Genomic DNA, 24,223 nt, shown 5'->3' on the forward strand with positions numbered 1-24,223 from the left:
TATTGGAACACAGTAGATGTTTGATGGATCACAGAATACATCACTTTTTTTTACAAAAGCGGGAATCTTTTGTTTTTGGTCAGATCAAGAGAGCTAACACATCTGTAATTAATATTTTCTTCTTTTTTCCTTCTACATAATTATCACATTTCATGACAGTTGTCAGGCAAATACTGTAATTTTTACTGTATTAAATTTTTTAACAGTTTTAGTTATTACAGCGCCCCCCACTCTAACATGCAGATCAATTTATTTATTGAACTTTTATGTACTATGTGCTTCCTTTCTGAACTTTTGGTTGATATTCTGTCTCTCCATTAAAATTAAACATAATAATAAAACACTTTTCCTTTCTTTGTAAGTGAGCAATCTTACAAATGCAGCAGGAGATCATGTAACTATTTCCCCCACTGTAGTTATTCATTGAAAGAATTTATCTGTGGCATTCCTGCACACATTAGACGTTGGTGAATACTGGGCATAGTAATAACGCCTATCCTGTAAAGCCTGTACTGCACATGCCTGACCCTTTTTTGATCATCTATCTAAAAATAACACTGCATGTTCTCATCCACCTCTACAAGAAAATCTCATGGGACAAGGCATTTGTTTTCCTGTTGACCCCTACACTCCCCAACATGCACAATAGCCCATTCTTCTTTAAATATGCCAACAAAAGAGTTTAAATAAAGATCCACTGAGAATGTTTTTACGAGTCCACTTTATTTTCTTTTCCAACATCTCAGCCACATCTCACTCTTCGTTCAACAAAGTGCACTGATTAGACAGCATTTCTGGCAGAAGTAGCTGTGGCGGTGGTGGAGGGGTTTGCAGTCTTGCAGCATGTGTCTATTTCCTTTCTCGCTGCCATTAGAAGTCGCAGTTTGAATTTACACACTCGCCGTTAGATAAGGCATGAAGTTAGGAGCACAAGAACAGAACTGTTATGAAAGAGAGTGACTTATGACACTTTGAATCTACAAGCCAGGAGTCACAAGCTAGGATATGCCAGGATTTCCTTCTTCTTCTTTTTTTTTTTTCCTTCATAGGTCGTCGGCCTTTTGTGTTAGAAAACTAGAACTTCTACAAGTACAACATGGGAAAAGGGTCTGAGTTTAACAAAACCACTGTGCATTTTACAAAAAGCTGCTCATGGCAAACAACCAAACCAACACCGCTAGGCTACTCTGCTCGTTTTTCATTACAGTATGTCTGTACACGCAAAATATAAAAATTAAGTCAACATTGCAGTCAACAGGGAAGGCTGTAAGGCAAATGTGGGTTAGGCGTTTTCAGCTGGGATGGAGCCTTCAAGCACATGACCAGTGGTTTCCAGTAGGGTCATGTGCTGCTTTGCGGAGACGTAGAGGGGCTTTCTGATGGGGCTGAGGGGGGCGGGCCAAGTGTCAAGGGTCAGGAAGAGATGGAACGGGAGGCTCCTTCGGGCTGCGACACAAGAAAAACAGATGACTAGAAATAGGTCACACATTACTGAGTTGTCCGTGGTGGCTGAGGAAGACACCACCATCGCCACGCCTGTGCCACCCAGCGTGCCGGCACCTCCTGAGGCACTTCTGAAGCTCACTTAACAGCTTTCACAAACGAGGCGTGACAGGGGCTCGCAGGGGCTGGTGCACAGCTTAGAGAGGAGGGAGGGGAGGAAGGAGAGTGGGCACTGCCACTCTTTCAGGGCCAGCTCTAAAGCTATTCCTTCAGTGGGACATAGAGGCCTTAAACACACAAAAGAGCTAAAAGAAGATTAGAATTTTTAATCACCACAAATATCTTCATTAGTCCCACTGACTCCGAGGGAAAAACAGGGGATAGTGAGATGCTTTGGTGGTGGATCTAGGTGATCCCCAGGCATGCTGTGTACCCACTGAAGCTGTTTGCAGATGAGTCAACAGTGGCAGTCCTCTGCAAACACGCTGCAGCAAGTGCAGGTTAAAAAGATAACTCCTTCCAAACACCAAGGTAAAGTAAGCAGGATCTTAGTGCTTTAATGAAAAACTTGCCTGTTTTAGATATTAATGCATGCCACTGCATCATGCATACAATACAGGTTGCGTAATTGTATTTTGCACAGAGCTTTGTTAACAGGGTCAAAGAAGCACAAAAAAAGAAGGAAAAAAAATCTGTACTGAATGCAAGTTTATCTTTTTAATTAATCTGGTTACATAAATGCCAAAGAGAAAAGCAACACACAGAAGTTTCTAGCCATTCTTCTACCGAGCCACATAACATCGCACTGCCCTCCAGTGGTAAAGCAGAAAAAAGCAGAGGGTTTTACCTGGGGAGCAGTAAATCGACATCATCAGCATCGCTTAGCTTCAACTACTCCGCCTCTTCCTCCTGTTAGAAGACAAAATCATGTATTGATAACCAACACATACACACACAGAAAGCAGAGACACGTGGCAGTGGTAGAAGGTCGGATTAAAATCTGTTTAAAGTGCCTTTGTGTATTCTATTCTAATGTTTCTAACGGTGCAAGCTTTAAAAAACAAACCCACAGTCTTTACTATGAGTGAGCTACCAAGATGTGTGATGTGTGTTTGTGTCGCACACAAAGATCTTCCCTCTTTACAACACTGGACCAGGCATGGCAAGCACAGGCAGAAGACCACATGTGACAAACTGCTGTAATACTACCTGTGTTTCTTCCAACTCTTCTTCTTCTTCCTCTTCCTCCTCCTTTGAAAAAAATTAAAAAATAAAAAAAGAAGAGGGAGGGGCTATGTGAAGTCATGGCTTAAATAGGGAGAAGGTGAGACGACTTCCCATGTTAGTGGCTGTGTTAAGGATGGGTTAAAAATGGAGAAGATGTCAAGCGTGGGCAGTGGTGATGACAGCAGGGTCGGAAAAAAAACTGAGGAAACTAGTTATGGAGTTCTGTTTTTAATGAGATGACCTAAGTGAGACAAGAGTGGTGCTTAAGCAGGCGCACCGTGTAACATGAGGTTAAACTGCGTGTCACGTGTTTTAAGTGTTACCACTCAAGCCGCGAATGCTGTTCCTGGTTAGTCTTGAAGTAAACAACACGCTCACTGAGGTTATCTATTATTCGATCCTACAACCACTTTATTCCAACAGGTGACCCAAACTAAGAGAGCAGTAAGCCTGGAAACAACGCAGTGTGTCGTCTAACGTGAAATGTTTTTTCTTTTTCTGAGTATTGCATGAGAACAAGATGTGCTCCGTCTCCTCCATCTTCTTTGAAACTTGTCACATCCACTTCACGTCCACTTTCTTCAGATTGCTCTTGGCAAAAAAAGGAACAAAAGCCATGGCTTCTTTAAAAAGAAAAAAAATGTCATCCTGTCAAGTCAGTGCGCCCCATCTCCCAGTACAACAAAACCAAACATGTCCGAGTTATCCTCACGTGCGTGCAGGCCAAGTTTTAAAAGAAGACAACGGAACGTTCAAGCGTTTTTTTTAGGTATCAAAACTAAAAAAGGGAAAACGTCTTGGCAGACTTGCAGAATGTTTCTCTGTGAAAGTTTCATAAAAGTTTGCTCCAACTCTGAACAACCTCATCTTTGTCCTGGCTTGTTTGAGGCCATATGAGTTATACTGCACACAATATTCACTGAACCAATGACAAGTACGATCTTGAGGAGAGAGAGTTCGCCTGAACATGTGCACACAGTCTTTCTCTGCAATCGGATCATGCATGAAAAGAAAAATCCCAGTCTCTGTGTGATTCACACCGTGCAAAACTTATACAAAGATTCTATAATCCAGATATACCTCTTGCACTTCAGCCTCTTCTTCCTCCTGTGGAACACAAAATCAGGCAGTTTTGAAAAAGAAACCAACATTATGGTCCATATGTGACTCGCATATCTGTTACTACATGAAATCCACCTTTAAGGTTTAGGTCAAATATGATCAGGTTTATCATGCTGCAAACCAGCAGGCATGTCCATGGAAAGTGGACCTAAAAGTCCATGCAGCACACCAAAAGAAAGAAGAAGAAAGGGAGAGAAGGGCAAGTCTGTCAAGCTTTAAAAAAATTAATTAATTAATAAAAAAAAAAAAAAAAAAAAAAAAAAAAAAAGTAGAACCACCAGAAACTACAGCACTGCCTTGTTCGTCTTGCTCCTGCAAGAGAGGTTGGACAAGGACAAAACAGATGGGAAGGAAGAGCGGAAAAACGGCAGGGCGAAGCACTGAAGCATAAGCAGCGTAAACTCAAGCAGAGGCTGGAATGTCTCTGAGAAGCAGAGCCCTTTTCACACAGCACTTAGAACCAGACTTTTTTTTTTTTTTTTTTAAAAACAACTTTTTGAACCAACTGATTATTCATTGTGTTGGTGTGTTGCAGGGGGCAGAGTCTGATTTAGGGAATGGTTAAAGTGTGGACTCTTTAGAGGAGCTACCCTTGAGATGAGCAACGCTGGGTGAAAAACCGGCTGGGCTGACTCACCAGACTTCAAACCCTGTCCACAGGGTGCAGACTGAAAAACAGTGCAAGAGCAAGTGTGTGAGTTTGCTTTTTGAAAGTTGGGTCACATGAAGTTGAAAAGTTTTGGGGATGTGTCCTGACAGGCAAAATCCAGGGCAAAAAAAGGCCCACAAAACACTCTTTCAACATAATGACATAACTGAGGAAAATGGATTATTACATTGTTACCATGATTGTCTTTTTTAATGAGCCCTATATTGGTCATTTCTTTATGAGAATTACTTGAGGTGCTGTATTAATCATCACTCTGGATGATACGTCTTTGACTTTGACTTGTGTTGTTTTTTTGGTCTTTTAGCATTTTACTCTGACCCTTTGTTATCACAGACACGAGGCGACCAATTCATTGTTTCTGGCAAAAGACAAAATATGCTAACAAATAGTGAAATACTAATCATTGAAGGAATGCTTGAGGTGTGAAAGAGATTAATAATCTGACAAAGTAATGAGTCACTAAACAAAAACAACAAAAAGAAAAAAACAAGACAAACTCAGGAAGGCTAGAAGCAGTTTAAAATAAAACATGAATCTACCTCAAGCTGTCGTAGCTCTTCTTCCTCCTAAAAAAAAAAAAAAAAAAAGAAAAAGAAAAAGTAACAGGCAGCAGGTCAGCCGGCTGTGTGGGGAGCAAAAGAGCACAACAGGCATGTGGGATGGAAATGTCTTATGATTTCAAATGAAACTATGGGAACAGTCGAAGTTGTCAGGAAGCAGCTAGAAAACTGGGAAGAAATGAGGAACGGGATGTTAGCAGAAAGACAGGAAAGGTCAAAAAAAAAAAAAAAAAAAAAAAAAACTTGAGGAGATCGTAATAAAGAGAGAGTAGAGAGAGGGGTAGACAGGTGAAGTCTTCAAAGTTGGCAATTTAAAAGGCAGACCAAGACCCTCCCAAACCCATCTGGACGACCTTCCCTGATATCTGCACCATCAAACCCACACTGCTGATGACTGTATGGAGGAACCGCACAGAAAGAGACGAACAGAGAAGCACAGTTACCTCTGACTGCAAATCCTCTTCCTCCTGGAGGGAGCAAACCAAGAGGGCAAAGGAGTCAAATGTCATACAGCGTGTGTGTGTTTGTGTACACGAGGAACCAGCAGACACAGCTCTGATATTGATGCATCTAGACCAGGGGTGTCAAACACAAGGCCCGGGGACCAGAATCAGCCCCGCAAAGACCTCAATCAAGCTCATTGGGGGAAATGTGAATTAAGGCATAAATATTGGATTTTAAACTGTATTTTACTAAGTTTTGCTGCTTTTCCTACAGATAAAGACCTTTTAGCATTCTTGCATTTACTACAGCAGCATTTCTTTATTGTGCATAAAAACTGAGAAATACTAAAATTAATTTATATTAAAGGGGATTAAATGCGTCGTTAAACTGTATGTGGGCTGTATGTTGGCCACAATGTAAATTGAGTTTGACCCCCCTGACCTAGCCTGTGTGAAATGAGTCAGGTGAGGGATGGGCTGGAACATGAACTCAAAAAAAACAAAAAAAACAACAACATATCAACTCTGAAATGCTAAATGAGATCAGTCATTTGGTGTTTAACGCGTGAGTCAATTAGGCAGCTTTTTTTAATGTGTATGTGTTAGTCCCCATAGGGAAATAGTTCCTCTGCATTTAACCCATTCACCCAGTGAAGCAGTGGGCAGCCACCAATGCAGCGCCCGGGGAGCAGTGTGAAGGGACGGTACCTTGCTCAGGGGTAGGGATGGGTATCGTTTAGGTTTTATCCGATACCAGTACCAAACCGGTACTTTTGAAACTGTGCCAGTGCTTAAACCGGTGCTTAAAGAATAGAGAACACATAATTGGTCCAAAACACTCATGTTCAGCTGTTTTTTTTTGTAAAAAGATAACAATGTGTGCCTTTTCTGCAGCTATAGGGGATTTATGGCATCACTCTTGGCTGGAAGCAGTGCTTAAACAATGGAAAAAATACAAACTTTGTCCAAAAACCTCTCATGTTTGGCTGTTTTCCACTTTTTCTTTTAGCCTCATTTTAGCCTTTTTGGCCAGGGTGAAGGGAGTATCTGCCATTAAACAAGAAGACAGCCTCATGTAACTACGACGGTGTTTGCTAGTTCACCTTACATGCCTTCATGTAATAATGTGGTTAGCCTACTCAACGTAAATTACACACGAACAACATTAAGCTACTCACGCAGAGAAGAATGGCTGCTGCTGCGATCATCATCCTCATCATTTCTGCTACACTGGCAGGGCTAGGGGCCAGGACTCTACTCTTCGGGTTTTTTGCAGATGTTGCTAACTCCGGGTCCGATAACAGGCATCACACCCGCAGTAGATGTGCTCAATGTGAGGTCTCACAGCAAGCTATCAAATACGGCGCATTTCTCGGCTTTTAAAAAACCCTATACGTCGCCAGGTGTTTCATCAGTTTTGAGATGTTACCTCCTTTGCACAGTATCAGCTTAAAGCACTTGTTGCAGGCTGCTGAGTTTGCATATTTTGCTGTGAAGTACAGCCAGACTTTGACCGCTTCGCTTTGGGCATTTTTAATCTGTAGCTCTGCTCTAAAAGAACGTACGTACCTGGGCCCGCCTACTACGCTCACAAAGGTAAAATGATTGGCTGGAATCCAAAGTGTATGACATCTCAGGAAAAAAAGCACCGAAATAAAGCACCGAAATGTGCGCTTCCTTTCGGTCTGGTTACTACCGTTTATGTCAGAACCGGTGCCGTAATGGCACCAGATACCGGTACCCATCCCTACTCAGGGGTACCTCAGGGTAGCCGTTCAGTGGAGTCGAACCCCCGACCTTCCGATCATGGGGCCACCACTCTACCTACTGAGCTATACTTGCATTCAGCCTATCTCAGTTAGAACTGCTTTAAAACCCCGTATTATAAGTGTTTACACTGCACAAGATTAAAAGACATATTTTAAATAGCAGAGGTTTCTTAAGCACTCAGATTTTTGTAAACAGTGAAAGTGATGGGAGACAAAGAGAGAGAAAAATTCTCACTGGCCTTGACAAGCACAGAGTGAGGGAGGTGGTACAGCATGTTTTCACTGCTATTCAAAAGTGTGGGGTCACACAGAAAAATTCACATTTTTCAAAGACTCGCCTTAAACTTTAAATGAATAGAAAATACAGTGAAGAAATCAAGGTTAGCCACAATGAGAAGTTCATCCTTCCAACTCTGGTGTCATTAAACACACCTTTGCAGAGCAGTTTGTTAAAGTAATATGGAAACCTTCCCCCCACGCTTCCTACAGTAAACTAAGTCACTTCCCACAGCAACTCAGGGACTGGTCACTCTGTTATCACAGAATAGCAGCTTACTGCATCTTCTCCAAAGAGATATACCGAAATCTTCCCAGAACAGAGTAAACTCTCTGCTATGAAGTCTTAAGGATCTTAAATTTGGGGGGGGGGGGGGGGGGGGTCCATTTCCTTGGATGGAATAGTCCTGGTTTTTTAGAACAAGAAGACTTAAGTTTTAGAAAAGGGCTCTTTTGGGGCCGTTATGAGACTGCAACTGACTCACGCAGACTAATCCTTCACACACTCGACTAGCCAAATTTAAATTGTTCCTTTGGAGGTATAATAATTCATTTTTGGAAGTTATTTGATGCTCAAAAAACCTAGAATGTTGTAACTATGCATTAATAAGTGTGTAATTCAATTTTCCAACAATTTTATGTATTCTCATAAACTTAGTGTCCAAGCCCAATAATGCTAGGTCAATTTCAAAGAAAGTTTCACTAACACTGGCTAACAGGGGCTAACAGCAGCTAACAGTAGCAGAAACAGCAGTGCTTACCGATAGAAAAGTTCAATCTATCCTCAACAACTCACCTGGCTATGGCTGCCATTGGACAGAAGTGAGATTCACTGCCTTCTAGCAGACTCCTTTCACAAAATTTTACATCCAAAATAATGTAAAAAAAAAAAAAAAAAAAAAAATTAAAAAAATTTAAGTGACCCAAAACTTTTTAGAAATCTTTTATAAGTTTAGCTCATGTCAGTGTCCGAAAGTCTGAATGACTGGCAAGTACACGTGTTTGGGTAAAGGTGAAGACTGGTCTAAACCAGCAATGACTGCTAAGAAAAGAAAGAATTAATAAGCACCCGCTTAAATTATTCTGCATGCGTTGCACAGTATGTTAATAAATTATTTTCCCTCTCAAATAAAAAAGATGAAGAACACATGTCATTTATTGAATGCACATAGTTATTAAAAATGCTGGGATAGTAACTGCTGCTGTTTCTGTGTATTGTGTCTATAAAACATCAATAAAGCACTGTTCCCTATTAAATAGTGAAATAAGTGTTACGTGAATTTTTTTAGATAATCTCACCTGCTCTTCTTCCTCTTCTGCTTGGCCCTCCTGACAGTGGAGATAAGATAGCATTAGAGACATCAGAGACCACACACACACACACACACACACACACACACACACACACACGACAGAGTGAGGAGTTTCTGGGGACCCTATACTAACACACCTTGACCAGGATAGTTAACAGTAAGTGAATTGTGTCATCAACTCAAAAACCAAACATAAGACACCTAATGGAATTGACAGAAAGGCAATAATAAATAAATTAAACATCCACTGGCAATGATGAGACGTGTAAGAATGATGATTAGGGATCTCGGCGAGGTGAATTAGTAAATTACTGAGTCCAGGGAAGGAGACTTGAGGAGAAGATGCAGATACAAGGTTGACAGGAACTTGAAAATGAGGGAAACCTTAAATGTGGAGTAAAGGAGGAGATTAAAGGGAAAACAAGGATTCTGAGTGGAAGAAATTGGCATTCCAAGGATGGAGGCAGAGGAAAAACGAAGGGAGATTAGGGTCTAGTTAAGGCGCAATTACAGTGTCTTCTGTGACCTCGTCTGTTTCTTCCACTGCTGCTTCCTCCTCCTCCTTCACTGTGGGGGCTTCGTCTCCTACCGATTCTGCAGTCTCTTCCTTTGCTGCCCCCTCCTGTTCCTCCTCATCACCCTCACCTTCTTCATTCTCATCAGTGGCCTGCTTCACCTCTTTATTTGAATCCCCATTACGATCCTCCACTGGAACCTTGTTATTGTAAGGTGTAAACAATAGTGTGTGAAAGAAGAAATACACAAAGAAATAAAAAAAAATCTGATATACTACTTCAGGCACTGCTTTAGCAGCATTACGATGGTTGGCTCATCAGATGGAAAGGTTTATGAACTCAAAACAATGATGTTATCCTGGTAGGTTGTCATCCAGTTAAAAAAATAAATAAATAAATAAAAATAGGAAGGGAAAGCTAAAAAGTCAAGGTGTAGGTTGTTAGAAAACAAATCCAAAGTTGGATATGCTAAAAATTAATACTGACATTTTAAAATGAGAATATAGATATTTTTCTCTTTTCTGTAAAAAAAATATTAAGTTACAGCTAACGGCAAATTAGCTTAACTTAGCCTAACACGAAACCTGTAAAAGGAAGAAACAAACAAAGAAAAACAGGTAACAGTATTTGTCCAACATTCATTAGTTTAAAAAGTTTACTGCGCCAGATTAAACACACCAAATGTAACGTGTTAATTGTGAAGCACTCATTTGCTAGATTACCTGTTTTTACCATGTCTGCTAAGCTAATACTAGCATAATTTCACATTAAATTTTCAGTTATAAGAGAGGTACAATATGGGTTTTTTTTTTTAACATATTGTGTTATATCTCTTTCAAATAGCCAATAAGTATCTTTATCCAAATGTCAAACTATTCTTCTACAAGGCTAAATCTAAAAAAATCTTATTCACATTGTTAGTTCAATTAACCAGAAATACAGGTTTGGTCTAAAGTAGTTTGGCGCTGTCTTTCTGAAGCAGGCCGATGTGAAAAGTGTTCCTGGACTGTCACAGTTAAACGCAGTCATCATTTACAATACAGGTTTTTGGCTTTGTCTCTTATGTGAAGAGACTGATGAAAATTTATTGATCTCATATTGAGAATATATACTGTAACTGGAAATCCTAAATATATTATTAGCAAATTGTTGACTACTAAGTCACGTTTTCTCTGCCATATGACTCTTCTGAAGCATTGCCTACTTCAGAGACTAAAATTATAAAATTGTGATAAAAATGATAAAGAACATGAAATGTAACAGTAAAATGCAATATTGTTGCAAATAGGACAAGAGATCAGTGCTGCAGAAAATCGTTACTCTTGGGGCTAAAATTTGGGAAATTAGAAAGGGAAATCTGGGCTACGGTAGGTAAGCTCTAGTGAACTGAGAACTAGCAGGAATTTTCTCGTGGTAATAATCTTGTCAGAAATAAAGATGTTATTAAATATATCTATTAGAAAAAAAATGCTTTTGATAAAAATAAAACATCAAATTTTACGATTTACACACAATAATACCACAGTTTGGTTGCTTCACAGCCCTTTGGCAGTCTGAACACAGCAATGCAGTGTCACAGTGTTATGATGACAAATCAGAATAGTGTGTTATTATGAGCTCACATTTCTCACTCATGCAACACCAGAATAAGTCGATGTGGTAGATGAGACGGGGCAGCCATGAAGAAATTAGGAATCTCTTTAAGTCACCAGTTATGGACAGAAGGAAAGTTGTTAAGTGACGCTGAAAATTTAAGATGAGACACGGTGAAAAGAAACTAAACACAGACTAAATGAAGGCATTACTATTGTGTCGTCAAGGTTTTCCTCAGCATGGGTGCCATTCTCCACAATGTTATCCTTGTCAGCTTGCTCTGCTTCCTGTACCAAGGAAATTACCAGGTTTAACACAATCGCGTTGACATTTAGTGTCCGGATAACTTGCCAAAATGTCCACGGCATGTTTTTGTTTCTTTTAGTCACTCAGATCTGGTTACCTACAAAACAAGTTCCACTGCATCTAATTTCAACACATTTAATTGTTAAAGAAAAAACAAATTTCAGTTTTAAATTTTAAATTAATTGAATTTTGAAAAATGTGTTCGAATCTCACATCAGTCAAAAGCAGATATATGAAGACTGGAACTTTGGATAAATACAGTTAGGGCCATAATTACCTCCACAGCGGATTTTAAACCAAACAATTAAGATAGGATTGAAGTGCTAAACTTCCGTTTCAGTGGTTTAACTAAAGCAATTTAGCAATTACAGCCATTTTTATACACACTTCCCCATTTTCAGAGTCTCAAAGGTAATTAACTGATTCATTTTCACAAATCACCTGCTTGCTTAACACCAAAATGCCAGGGACATCACAGACAGTTAAAATGGATGAATACAACTTTACAACATCGAGAACACTCGTCACAAGGTAGGCATCTCATTGTCAAGACCTACAGTCAAGACCCTTATTAAATGTAAATACAGAAAGTTAACAACAAGTTGCAAACCTCCGGTTACACTCAAGAGCAAGAAAGTCAGGTTAGAGACAGAAAACATCTAAAGGAGCCTGAACAGCTCTGAAAAAATTCTTTGGACAGAAACAGAAACTAAGATGCAAAAGAATAATTGGAAGAAAAAAGTAAGTAGAAGGAGAGAAATACTGTAGATGTTATAACATGGGCATGTATGGCTGCCAGTACATCTGGGTCACTAGTGTTTATGATTATGTGACTGACAAAAGCAGCAGGATGAACTGTGAAGTGTACAGATCTGCACCCTCTGCTCAGATTTAGCCAAATGCTGCAAAACTGATCAAACAGCTTCACAATGCAAATGTATATCAACCCAAAGCGTGCTGCAAAAGAAACCCATGAGTCCCTCAAGGCAAAGAAACATGATACTCACAATGGCCAAGTCAGGCATCTGAGCTCAACCCAACAGAGCAGCTTCGTAGTTATTAAATACAAAATCAAATGCAGAAGAAGCAACAAGTGAAGGTGGCTGCAGTAAAAAGCTGGCAGAGCATCTTAAACAAGGAAACACCACATTTGGTGATAACCATAGGTTCTACAATCAGGAGGTCATTAAAAAAAACAAAAAAAAAACAATAAACAATCCTTATATTTAAAACTATACTAGTTGTCCGATTACTTTTGAAGATCAGAAAAGTGATTACTTTGTACAAAAAGGGCTGTTTTTCATAAACAGTTAACACTTAACTGATGTTAAACTTCCTGAATTAAAGCCAATAGTCTGCACTTCAATCACATTTTGGCTGATCTAAATCCCACTGCATTGGTGCAAAGAGTTAAAACTACAAAACGTGTAATAGTTCAAATACTTATGGACTAAAGTGCAGCCTAAACTAGGTACACACAACCTAAGTTCTGAAAGAATTTTCCTGTGATGAGCATAAACGTGGTCTAAATTATTTAATATATGAATAAAGGAAGAGAGACTATTTGTTGCATCTTTGTTTTTACTTGTACGTTATGACAGCACAGATGTTCTTATTTAATTGGGAATTTTGTTGTACACATGAAGTTTTGAAAATTCATCATGGTATTTTCAGACTTTTTATTGTTTTATGAGCCATAAATGATAGGAACCCCCTCATTATAAGAAGGGAGTTAAACCTGTTTGTGTCCAAAATGATAGCTGGATACATTGATTTCATCTGATTACAAACCTTTCAATAACAATAAAGAAGAGCATTTATTCTTCTGACATTCTTTTGATTCAAATTAATCACCTTAAACTCTCAAGTCTTACCTGGAAAACTAAAACATAATGTATCATAATGTTGCAATTCATATACAATCGATAAAAGAATATTGTGTATTGAAGAAAGTCAAAGCAGAATTAGTCCAAGCTGAATTGTTGGACTAACTCTGTTGTATCAGTACTGAAGTAAAAGATTAGAGATATTAGAGAAGAAATGTGGCTTTTGCATACGTTTTCCACAACATACAGTAGAAAATAATACTGACCTTTGACCCAGGAGGAGGGGGCAACCCCAGGAAGGTGTACACTAAATTGTCCTCTTTGGCATCAAAGAATGTGTCGTAGTCCTGCACAAGATTTAGAGATCTAAATCAATACAATAATTTACTTTCCCTCCAATTTTAACTTTGTTGCTATAGTTGTTCCATTACAGACATTAAAGTGCATTTCCTATGCTTTTCTCTCAATATTCTGAAGGTAGACACAAGTTAAAAACATTGGCGTATCTGAATGCGATGTATACTCACCCCACAATAACTCTCTTCGTTGAAGATTTGTGGGGGGAGGGGGATGCCGTTGGCTGGCTTCTTGTCCTCAGGGACGTTCTGCCTCATCCACATGCGGTTGTCCTCATTGCACGCGATGTCCAGTGGAGTGTAGTCAACTTTAAGAGCCTCCAAGAAGCCAACCACATCTTGCTGCTTCTTCTTGATCTGCGAGGCAGAGAAATCCTCCCTGATTGCACTGTATATGAGGAGAAGCCTGGAATATTTAACCTCAGGATGGCAGCTGCAGCATTCTGGGGTTTGGAATATCAACTAACATTATTTAAATGACAGCATGGATTCACATCTGATGCTCTACATAGTGCTCCCTTCCCATCCTCTCCTACTAAGTAAACACAGAAACCATTGACAACAATTTAAAAGAAGTACGAGTTTTACTTTATTTTTTTACCGTACTTGGTTTATTATTATTGTCTATGTAACAGGTGTCCTATCTTCTGTGTATTTTTTACTTATCTTGTTTTCATTTTGTATTTTTTTTATTAATATTTATTGAGCTTTTCTACTTCATCTATCATAGTATATAAGTTGTTACAGGTTGTGTTTTACGCTGTGGCTTAATTTCATTTCCCACGCAACTATCTCAGGCTTTGCAGTCAATGGTCTCAAAATGAGAAAGCAGGTGAGCAGCAGTTGTCTGGGCAGAAATCCATCGTTGATACCAGAGGTCTACCAGAGGCTTCAAGCTGATAGCAAGGCAATGCTAACTAAAAGAAAAAAGAAAAAAAAAACTCTTGTATGCAGAAGAGCATCTTTGAATGCACAGTACATCAAACCTTGAAGCAAATGGACTACAGCAGCAGAAGACCACACCAGGTGCCACTCCTGTCATTTAAGGACAAGAAATTGAGACTACGATTCACACAGGCTCATCAACTGGACAACAGAAGACTAAAAACATCGCCTCGTCCTGTGAGTCTTGAGTTTTTCTGCAATGTTCGAATAGGGTCAGAATTTAGTGTACACAAAATGCTTCCATCCTGCCTTTTATCAACAGTTCAGGTTGCTGGTGGTTGTGTAACGGATGTGGATCTCAGTACAATTAGCCCCCTTAGTACCAACTGAGCACCATTTAAACACCACAGCCTACTGGAGTATTGATTGCTGCTGACCCTGTCCATCCCTTTATGACCTAACAAGGTGTGCCTCATAAAGCGACTCTTGAGTGTATATTATCTGATCTTATTTTATTTTAAGCCCTTAAATAAGCAGAAACACAACATGATTGCTTTTTCCAGCTTCTCAGATGCCAACATATGCTATTATCCTTGTGTTATATGGTGTTGAATGACTAATAGTTTTCTGTTTTGGTCTGTTAATAATCCATAATCCATGTTTCTGGGCTCTGGTGAAGGTTGAATGTCTTCATGTTTGATCTTTTTACTTGTATCTACATCTGCTGACAGATCATATTTAAACTGATAAAAAAAAAAACTGATTAAAAAGTGTAAAAATGAAAAAATAAATCAATAAAAAAAATACAAACAGCAGGGTCGAAAAAGGGACAAATAAGAGGATAAACAACGATGCATTTTCTAAGAGTTAATGAGGACTGTTGTGGTCAGTCATTGAGTGTCATCTGCTAATACGGGTAGATGACCATACCCGCATGAAACAAGTCCACTCAAAGGATAAACCCCAAGTAGTGTGTGTTGTGATACAACACTGCTAAGTGGGCCCCAACCACTTTAGCATGGCCAAAAGTGGATGTAAGAAATAAATTCACCCTCCCCTCTGCTGTTATCATCCCACCTAACATATACACCGTTACCTCAATGCGAGTCTGACTTAAAGTTTCATGTTAAATCTCTTTTTGGGGGAGACACCGACGTCAAGCGTCTGCATGTGGAGGTCCTTAACATGCAAAAAAAAACAAAAAACTTTGGGAGCCCCTGTTCTAGAAAGCTCTGCATATAAATCACATCGACCTGCGAGACAATTAAACAAAGAACCAGAGCCTCTCAGGCGTAAACTCAGGCACAAATCAAACCGTGCACTTGCCTGCAGTGTTTAGATATGCCTAATAAAAGTCAAGTCACATTCATTTCGAGGTTTAACGCTCTCGTGTCACTGTATGAGTGACAGTCCTGGCCGGTTACAACCACAAAAGTTCACTTTAAGAGAAATAAATCCTTTGGAGTAAAAAGCTTACCGCTGTGGATCCCGACGAAGACGCGAGGAAAACTTTAATGACCATTTTGCTACAATTTATTTTGTCGACTATGCAACAAGCGGTCTCTTAAAGGAGCAGGCAGCCTTCTCTATTATTAGAGCACACCCTGGACGGAGACATAGCACAGCGATCACTCACTCACTCACACACACACACGGTTATTTTTGTCTCCAGGCTCCATTAGTGAGGGTCGGCCCGTAGGGGCGCAGCACTACTCACAAACACTGATTGGCAACTTCAGCTGTCTGTCGGTGAGGGAGGGGGCGCAGTGGAGCTGGTTCCCAGCGTCCTGCTGAGTGCATATATGGACAGAAATAGCACTGACCAGCACTATAGGCTGACAGGTTTTCAAACCCGGTGTTGTGCCAAAAAGTGATCGGCTGCCAAAAACTGTATTCCGATGTTTCTGTATGTTTTCTTTGCGTGACACCTTTGCTTATATTGGTAAAGATATTGTGGTGAAAAGGTTTTTACAAAGGGATCATACATAAAATAAAGAAATTGTGTTTTTGCAAGTAATCTTTATGACTCTGTGTTACTTTACCTACATGTTAATCCTAAAAATTATTAAAATATCTTATTGGAGCTGTGATGTTATATCTGTTGCGATTTTTGCTTCCCTCTATCAGATCTCTCTTGACAAAGACATTTTTAATGTCAGTGAGAATTTTGCCTGCATTAAAGGCTATATAACCAATATAACCAAAAACTGATTCGTAAGAGATGTTTGAGATGTTTGAAAGATTACAGGCGGTACTGCAAATTTTGGTATCGATCCAATACCAAGTAAATAAAGGGCTAGTATTGTCGATACCAAGATCAGTATATGCTGATTTATGAGAATAATCATCATCAGATTGCAAATTCTTAAACACATTTTAATGACACTGTGATCACTATCATTGTTATTTTACACAAATATTAGTAAACACAATAAACCAACAATTCCGTGTTTCATGGGGTTTTTGGAGATGTGTGGGGTTTTTGCAGATGGGCTATAGGCTATAAATAAAATAGACTTGACAGTCAGTCAGACATTTTTTTTATAATGTTTGAGGTATAGTTTTTCATAAAAAACTGCAGTAATTTAAGACAGTTCAGTGCAATACTGAACTCAGAGGATAGAAAGAAAGTATCGATCCTATCATGCTAGTGAACCACTACCAGCGTCGGTATTGATGTCATCGATATTTGGCTCGATCCGCCAACCTGTACCTTTCAGTGTGAAATCCTTTCTAAATTACATTCTGTTCAGTTTTTCCACATGAAGTTTTCATTTTCTAAACTTTAGTTTCATTGTAAGAATGGAGCCAGCTCGAGTAGGCAAATAACAAAGTCTCATACTCAATAACCCTGTTAGAGTCCTTGAACAGTTTTTTTTCTTCTTCGTGAGTGGTCTACATTCCCTTTCATAAGAAATTAAGGACATTGAACATTTATTTTAAAAGAATCTCCTCTACATGCAGGACTACAATGGTCTTTTTTGTTTATTTTGTTTTTTGCTCAGTTTTTTTTCTAGTTACCGTCACTTTATTGTTTTCTTTTTATTTTGTTTCTTTACCGGCTGGGTACCATGGCAACCGTGGACGTACATCTACAAAAAATAATAAATAAATAAAAAGCCCCAGCAACGAATAGTGAACGAGTTCGTATATAAACAAACTATAGTTTACCCTGCTAAACATTACAGCCTGAAACAGAGAGAGTTTGAGAAGATAGCCACGCATAGAAGCAACTTAGGTTGGTTTATTACCGTTATGGCTGGTGCATTATTTATTTTACCTCGTGTAAATTCTTATTCATGCCAGTCTGGCTTTGAACTGTGCTTTTTCTCTCAGGTAAAGAGGATTCGTGAGTGGGAGGTAGCAGGGCCTGATGATGCAGAAGGCTGTTGCCCACGAGAAGCAGGATGAAGGTATGACCAGCAGCTCTGACACCTCTATATGGTCCAGTCCCTCCGGATCATACAGTAGCTCTGATGATCCACAATACACCTCTGTGTGTGAAGACAAAGCAGATGCCATCCCATCATTTCAGTGGCAAGGATCAAAGCGGTCTAGAAGACTTGTATTTGGTAGTTTTCATATCTCAAACATCTCAATATCTAAATATTTTATATACAATTCCCTCTACCATGAGTAAAGTGTTTGGGGGTGTCCTTCCTCTTCAGGTAATAAAGCTCATGGGGGCAGCATGCAAAAGACAAACCCTACTACAAACTGCTATATGGTTAGCTTGCCTCCAATCAGGTCCCTGGAGACTCCAAAGCCAAGCCTGAAGCGCATCAGGGAGCTTGAGAACAAGGTGTGGAGTCTGCAGCAGCAGCTGTGTGAGTCCAGGGCGGAGAACAAACTCCTGAAGAACGTGCAACATCGCCACATGGTGGCACTGCAGCACTTCCAAGACTCAGAGAACAGTATTGCACAGGTGGGTTTGTGGTTTCTGCCACTAGTCTCTCTTGCTTTTCAGATTCATGTTATCAATTAACTGTATGTGTACAAAATACTGCTATTTTTCCTCATCTTTCTCTTTATAGTGCCTGTATACGTCCCTCTCACAAATAACATCAGTGTTTCTGTTATTGTCATAATATTGACCATATCTGTTCACAGATTGAAACCAAGCACAAAAACGAGGCCAGAGCTCTTCAGCATTTGCTCCGTGAGACCCGCACCTGCCGTGACAACCTAGCAAGGCAGCTGAGGAGCACAGAAGACAAAATGTTGCACACAAGGGAAGCTCTCCAGCACCTGCAGCTGCTCAGCCAGGATCACAACCTGCTGGAGCGGGAGGAGCTCACCCTGAGGCTGGCCAAAGCCTCTGCTGAGCTGGAGGAGAAGGACAAGACGATACTGGTACGAAGGAGCAGAGAGTAGAATGATGGTGGACGATATAGCATCCTAAAAAAATATGTTTTACATTAAACATTTGCTTCTTTATTGTCTCTTCACTCTATTCTAGGACATGGAGAAGAATTTTGAGTTGTGCCAAGCTTCATTCAAGCGGCAAATAGTCACAGAGCAAAGAAAGATGAAAGAGGCGAGAAAAATACCCATCCACCTGCAACAGCAAGTATATCAGCTCACCAGAGAACTAGCGGTAAGCTGAAAGAGATGTGTGTGGTCATTCTGAGGCACCTCCCCCTGTCGCCATATAAGTCTGGGAGAAGAAAAAGTGAAAAAGTCTTGATTAGAAAAATAGCCAATGATCAACTGTAGAAACACAAGGTCTTATGCTTGGGTGTTACTAGTTAAACTCACTTGTCATTTTTCAATAAATAAATATATATATAAAAAAATATGTAAACAATTTAAAGGCGCTGACTGATGATCGGTGTGCGGTATGTTTTTTACTCATACAGTACAGAGAGCGGGAAATGGGAAAACGTAACATTTACTCCCACCGATTCCAGAACGGGTCGAGCAATAGAGGTAAAAAAAACAAAAAAAAAAACAATCTGCCTTATCGCAGCTTGCTCATGCTTGATTGGCTGTCTGAGTGGTTTTGATTTTTAGGCAGGGAAAACAAGATGGTTCAAACAGATGGATTAGGCCTGCTCCCCATTGGCCCTGCAAGTCTTTTGGAGAATGAATATTCAGAGCATGTTCAGAGACTGGAGCAGCAGGAGAGCTCTGTGAACTGGGTATATGGTTCAGTTACTCAAAAACAGAACAACCTTCTCACATACCTGTCTTTTATCATTTTTTAATTATTTTATCAGCAAACCAATTTAAAATCTTTCTCTTGTTTCAGGGTCGTTACGGTCCAGCGCAGAAGTTTTCAGTTATAAAACGTCTAGAGAGAAAGGGTCCTGCTCATTTGTCTTTAAAAGAGAATCACCAAGACGATGCAAAGATATCTGCAAGTAAGTTACTCAATCCTAACAAAGTGACAATTCTCTAACAATATACAATCAAGAAACCAAACACTGTAAAAGGGGGAAAAAAAGAACGGTTGAAATCGTAGTAACAGAGGCATAAGTTGTTTTGGCATTTTGTCAGGTTATTCAGTATTTTTCAAATTGAAATATTTGCTTTCAGATTGCAGTGACATCAGGAGTTCAGACAACAGTCCAGAGCCTCTAAATGAAGAAGATTGTATCAAAGAAAAGGAGGAACCAGAACCCACACGGGCGCTCAATGGACCTGAATCCATAGTAAAACATCAGTTTTCAGACATCTGTTCAGATGAGAGCCCAGAAAATGAAAATAACGGAGAAGCCCCTCAGGTGCAGGAAGAGACGCGACAAACACAGCACGAAAGCACAATGGCCTTTACTTTAGAGAGGTGTCTGAATCGAGCAGCACCGAAGAGAAAAGAAAGCAGAATCCCCAGAATCAGCTACACCTTCAAACAGACCACAGAGAACCTGCACTGTGGAAGACCAGCATACAGCACTGAGGACTTGAGCCCACAGGAAAGCTCTGAGGTGGAGATCCTCAGTAGAATTCCTGAGCTTCATCTACCAGATGAGAAAACTGATGGAGGTGGAGCACACAGCTCTTAGACTGAATAAAGTGCAATTGAAAGGAAAGTGCAGGCTAGCTCATCATATGATTATTATGCAGCTACCATAGAGAAACTCCTTTCTGCATCATAACACACACACAGTATGACTTTCTGAAACGTATTAACAGCCTGTAAACTAATGTTTTTCTACTCCAGACTCTTTATTTCAGTCGTTATTTCATTACAGTAATGTTTTACTGCCCAATTTGCTTTGGTTGGCTCATTCCCAGGTAAAGGTAAAATAACAAAACACATCTTTTTTTTTTCTTCTTTTTAATAAAAATTAATTTCCACATTTCCATACCACTGTTTCAAAGCAATATACACACAATCAAATAACCACATAATTATAAAACAATGATAACAATGATAACACTTTTTATAGTAAACTTCTGCTGCAATTCGAGATCACCAAAATGCACTGCATTATTTTAACGTTCTTTGCTAGGAACAGCTGACTGAAAACGACAAAACAAAAACTGCAGCGTTCATCATCAAAGGAAACTGTTGAACACAGGATTAGGAAACACTCTAGCTGACAGCATTCAGAGCCAGAGTAACTACTTTGTTGCAAACCACCAACCAGCATGTGATTCCTACTCCACCTGAAAAAGAAAAACAACAAAACAAACAGCTCATTGATGGAGCTTGACTCCAGGCGGAAAAGAACAGCACATATTGATACACTACATGCATCATATTGTATAAAATCTACATATTGCAGAATACCTGCACTGAAGTGAAATGAATTAGGTTTTATTATCAGTGGATAATAAAATCATCATGATTTCTATTAAACTATAAGCTATGTGTAATTTTGTTTGTTTGTTTTATTAATAATGAAGCTGTTATGGATTTACCATCCACTTGATTAGGTATACCTATTCAACTGCTCCTCAACACAATTATCTATTCAGCTAATCACATGGCAACAACTCCATGAATTTAGGCATGAAGCTACGTGAAACATGACATGCTAAAGTTCAAAATGGGAACCAGAATTGGAATGAAAGCTGATTTAAGTGTCTCTGAATGCGGCATGGTTAGTGTCAGATGTGTTGGTCTGAGTATTTCAGGGATCAAGCACACTATACCCATCTTTTAATGGCTGTTTCCAACAGAATAAAATGCCATGTCACAAATCATCTCAAACTTTTTTTAAACATGACAGTGAGTTCGCTGTACTCAAATGGCCTCCACGGTCACCAAATCTCAGCTCAATAGTGCAGCTTTGGAATGTGGTAGAACAGGAGAGTCACATCAAGGACGTGCAGCTTGTGTGCATTCAGTGTATACTACAGGCTATGCTATCTAACACAAACCTGCCACTCCTGTTGGGAAAGCCACGAGGCGCTCCACGGGAGCAATCCATCTACTTGGTACCACAGTCACTGGATCAGAGTAATACTTCCATATCAATGAAATCATCAGCGCAGCCTGACAAGAAAAAACAAAACAACAAAAACACAAAAACAGACATATACTGTCAATAACGGCAAATAAGCTGATTCAGCTACCAAAAAACGATTATCTGGAGGTTTTGGCCAGTGCTATAGACTCACAACTAAATTAAAATACATTCATGCTTCTACTCGAAACCTCCACCTACCTGCAGTATGTAAAAAACAATGCTCACAACCCACTTCATTTTGGCTTGTTGAGCGGTTCTTGATTTGACTACAATAGACAAGAAATATGCAACTGTTAGTCTCAACATATTAATTTTTCTTTATTTTGTAGTGATACTGCCAGTTCCTTTAAATCAGACGGAACTGTCATTTTGTTTCACTTTATTATTTGACCATCCCATGTCCAGGGAACTGAAACCAGGATAAATTCCTTTTTTTAACCAGTCACAGGGTAACAGGGAAAGTATTAGTCCATTCTTTATATGGTCTTTGTTAATACCAACATTACACAAAGTAAATCTTTGCTTAAATGTAAACAGACAGCACTATTACTTTTTATTCAAGAATCAGGTGAAGACTAGAGTCAACACTTTGAGAATCACAAGACAGTGCGGTCAGAATAAAATCAAAATAGAGAAGAGCCTGGGTGTAATGCTGATTGTACAATAATTTAAAATTGACAATGTGCAGGTTTTGGAATAGGTCAGCAAAGAAACAGTCTTTAGCAGCCTTTGTATTGCTAAGTAAGTTATCACACAGAATAGACAGTGTTTCTTTACCAGATTGTCTGGGGTCAACCAACCAAAACAAGAGAGAATGAACAAGAGAGGTGAAGAGAAGAGGGCAGGCAGGTTGGAGTGGATGGAGACAAGTGTCAGGGGTGATATGTGACAGAAGGATAGCAACAAGAGTGAAAGGGAAGGTTCATAAGATGGGAGTAAGATCTGCTATGATGTATTGTTTGGAGACGGTGGTGCTGACAAAAAGACGGGAGCTCAAGCTGGTGGTGGCAGAACTGAAGATGGGAGTGACCAAGATTGACAGGTCTGCAGTCTGGAGATATGGTTAGAGGCAAGCTAACATGGTTTAGACAAGGTTTTAGACATGTGCAGAGGAAGCTGAGTGGATATGCTGGATGAAATGATGTTTAATATGGAGTTGCCAGGCAGGATGAAAAGTGGAAGACCACAGAGAAGACTGATGGATTCAGTGAAGGAACACATGCAGAGGGTTGGTGTGACAGAAGTGGATGCTAATCCTGAGGCTATGGGGCCAAAAACAGTTACTTACCTCTAAAATCCCCCAAATATGTCTTCTGACTGATAATTTATAACATGTAAATCTACATTAATAGACATTCACATCTGTGGAAGACATAATATATGCCCTTTCAGAGTACCTACTACATATTTTCTGCTGTGTTCCATAAAGAAAAAGCAATTCGTTTTAACTTTTTAGAGCTCATCACTCTGTTGCAGTAAACTTCATTTTGAGGCTCCTGTCACACCATCTATCCTCTGAATGTCAGTAGGCACTTTTAAATCTCACCATGTGTTTTCAGCTTGTCTGTTGTCTTGTTGATTTTGCGCTCCAGTCTGGCATATCTAGCAAACTCATCCATCATGCTAATGGAGGACTGCTCCTTCTTCATCTCTTGGATTTCAGCCCTCATCTCACTCTCCTGCTCAGCATCTTTCTGCACCATCTTTGAGAGCTTGAAGAAGAGGGAAAAATACTATCACTGAGCAGCCTGGGCCTGATTGAAATTTTTTATAATTACAGTAGTAGTCCCTATTAGGCAGTCTAATCAGCACCTACGAATGTCAGTTTAACACTTTCCATGAGGCAACCTTTCGAGCTACAAACAATCTTTAGCCGTAAAGCTAAGCTGTAAACAGTTTCTTAACATTAAAGCAGGACATTTGGCGATAAAGGAGGAAAAGGAATCCCAGTTAAATGCAGCAACTACTGGATTCTCGGTGAAACCCCACCCTCTGGTTGTAGCTCTGCTATAACTGAGGAGGTACAGCAGCTATAAGTTAGCTTGACAGACGGCTAAGCTAGTCAACAACAATCCACCGTGTGTCCGACGAGGACACAGATAATAATATACCGGCATTCAAACAACTTTAACAACAACCATATATGCAAACAATAACTCCTACTCACGAAGGAAGATATGGTCGGCAGAAGGATTTTCATAAGATTGCAGAGAAAAACCGAGCCAAGCACCAGGAGCCATGCATAACCGGCCGCCATGTTTGTTTCCTTTCTCCTCCACTCAGCCTCCTCCTTGTTGCAGCTGTTGAGCGACTGGACTGCTCGGTGCACTGACTTTAATAATTATCCCACTAAAGACGGGACATGCTGTTAGTAATTACGACTCTCTTTAAACACTAAAATAATGTAACGTGCATATATATGGCGTCCTCTATAATAAATGACTGGATAGGAAAATGGGGGAAATGCAGGATCTATTTATTTATTTTTATATTCTTCTTTG

At 39.7% G+C, this 24,223-nt stretch overlaps 3 protein-coding genes across 18 annotated transcripts; 1 reads left to right on the top strand and 2 right to left on the bottom strand.

The window, feature by feature from the left end:
• Positions 1–710: 710 nt before the first annotated feature.
• Positions 711–15,969, bottom strand: sh3bgr (SH3 domain binding glutamate-rich protein). 15 transcript variants are annotated; one of them, XM_085245532.1, is made up of 12 exons: positions 15,782–15,969; positions 13,591–13,776; positions 13,330–13,410; positions 11,144–11,218; positions 9,335–9,538; positions 8,810–8,839; positions 5,466–5,489; positions 5,002–5,028; positions 4,430–4,460; positions 2,653–2,694; positions 2,291–2,352; positions 711–1,446 (listed from the first exon to the last, which is right to left on the bottom strand). In XM_085245532.1, the coding sequence occupies exons 1-11, from the start codon at positions 15,824–15,826 to the stop codon at positions 2,315–2,317; spliced, it is 783 nt and encodes a 260-aa protein (XP_085101658.1). In that variant the 5' UTR covers positions 15,827–15,969; the 3' UTR covers positions 711–1,446; positions 2,291–2,314. The 15 variants fall into 15 exon arrangements, with proteins under 15 accessions (XP_085101658.1, XP_085101644.1, XP_085101643.1 ...); XM_085245518.1 differs by lacking the exon at positions 4,430–4,460 and adding an exon at positions 3,751–3,777 and having other exon boundaries at positions 9,350–9,538; positions 15,782–15,968; XM_085245517.1 differs by lacking the exon at positions 4,430–4,460 and adding an exon at positions 3,751–3,777 and having other exon boundaries at positions 15,782–15,967.
• A 1,324-nt stretch (positions 15,970–17,293) lies between these two features.
• Positions 17,294–20,344, top strand: LOC146559498 (lebercilin-like protein). The gene is made up of 9 exons (XM_085245516.1): positions 17,294–17,542; positions 17,641–17,876; positions 17,973–18,229; positions 18,415–18,657; positions 18,764–18,901; positions 19,164–19,233; positions 19,318–19,445; positions 19,556–19,667; positions 19,843–20,344. The coding sequence occupies exons 2-9, from the start codon at positions 17,678–17,680 to the stop codon at positions 20,307–20,309; spliced, it is 1,614 nt and encodes a 537-aa protein (XP_085101642.1). The 5' UTR covers positions 17,294–17,542; positions 17,641–17,677; the 3' UTR covers positions 20,310–20,344.
• Positions 20,345–20,453: 109 nt separating this feature from the next.
• On the bottom strand, positions 20,454–24,156 carry get1 (guided entry of tail-anchored proteins factor 1). Of its 2 annotated transcripts, none has more exons than XM_085245533.1 (5): positions 23,890–24,156; positions 23,269–23,434; positions 21,921–21,988; positions 21,634–21,748; positions 20,454–20,916 (listed from the first exon to the last, which is right to left on the bottom strand). In XM_085245533.1, exons 1-5 carry the CDS (start codon positions 23,977–23,979, stop codon positions 20,843–20,845), a joined length of 513 nt encoding a protein of 170 aa, XP_085101659.1. In that variant the 5' UTR covers positions 23,980–24,156; the 3' UTR covers positions 20,454–20,842. The 2 variants fall into 2 exon arrangements, with proteins under 2 accessions (XP_085101659.1, XP_085101660.1); XM_085245534.1 differs by having other exon boundaries at positions 23,886–23,982.
• Between the last annotated feature and the right edge of the window lie 67 nt (positions 24,157–24,223).

Source organism: Mchenga conophoros, linkage group LG14, assembly GCF_057382185.1.
Source record: "Mchenga conophoros isolate Kocher_MC1m ecotype Shallow Benthic linkage group LG14, M_conophoros_male_GT1.1, whole genome shotgun sequence".
Taxonomy (NCBI): domain Eukaryota; kingdom Metazoa; phylum Chordata; class Actinopteri; order Cichliformes; family Cichlidae; genus Mchenga; species Mchenga conophoros.

Coding starts and splice junctions, on each gene's coding strand:
- sh3bgr (XM_085245532.1), bottom strand. CDS start 15,826: ATGGTCATTAAAGTTTTCCTCGCGTCTTCGTCGGGATCCACAGCG. Junction 9,539..11,143: donor AAAACCTTGACGACACAATA/GTAATGCCTTCA, acceptor TACAATAACAAG/GTTCCAGTGGAGGATCGTAA. Junction 2,695..4,429: donor TGGACAGGGTTTGAAGTCTG/GTGAGTCAGCCC, acceptor TTTTTTTCAAAG/GAGGAGGAAGAGGAAGAAGA.
- LOC146559498 (XM_085245516.1), top strand. CDS start 17,678: ATGATGCAGAAGGCTGTTGCCCACGAGAAGCAGGATGAAGGTATGACC. Junction 18,658..18,763: donor AGAAGGACAAGACGATACTG/GTACGAAGGAGC, acceptor ACTCTATTCTAG/GACATGGAGAAGAATTTTGA. Junction 19,668..19,842: donor CGATGCAAAGATATCTGCAA/GTAAGTTACTCA, acceptor ATTTGCTTTCAG/ATTGCAGTGACATCAGGAGT.
- get1 (XM_085245533.1), bottom strand. CDS start 23,979: ATGGCGGCCGGTTATGCATGGCTCCTGGTGCTTGGCTCGGTTTTTCTC. Junction 21,989..23,268: donor AGACAAGCTGAAAACACATG/GTGAGATTTAAA, acceptor TGTCTATTGTAG/TCAAATCAAGAACCGCTCAA. Junction 20,917..21,633: donor TTTCCCAACAGGAGTGGCAG/GTTTGTGTTAGA, acceptor TTTCTTTTTCAG/GTGGAGTAGGAATCACATGC.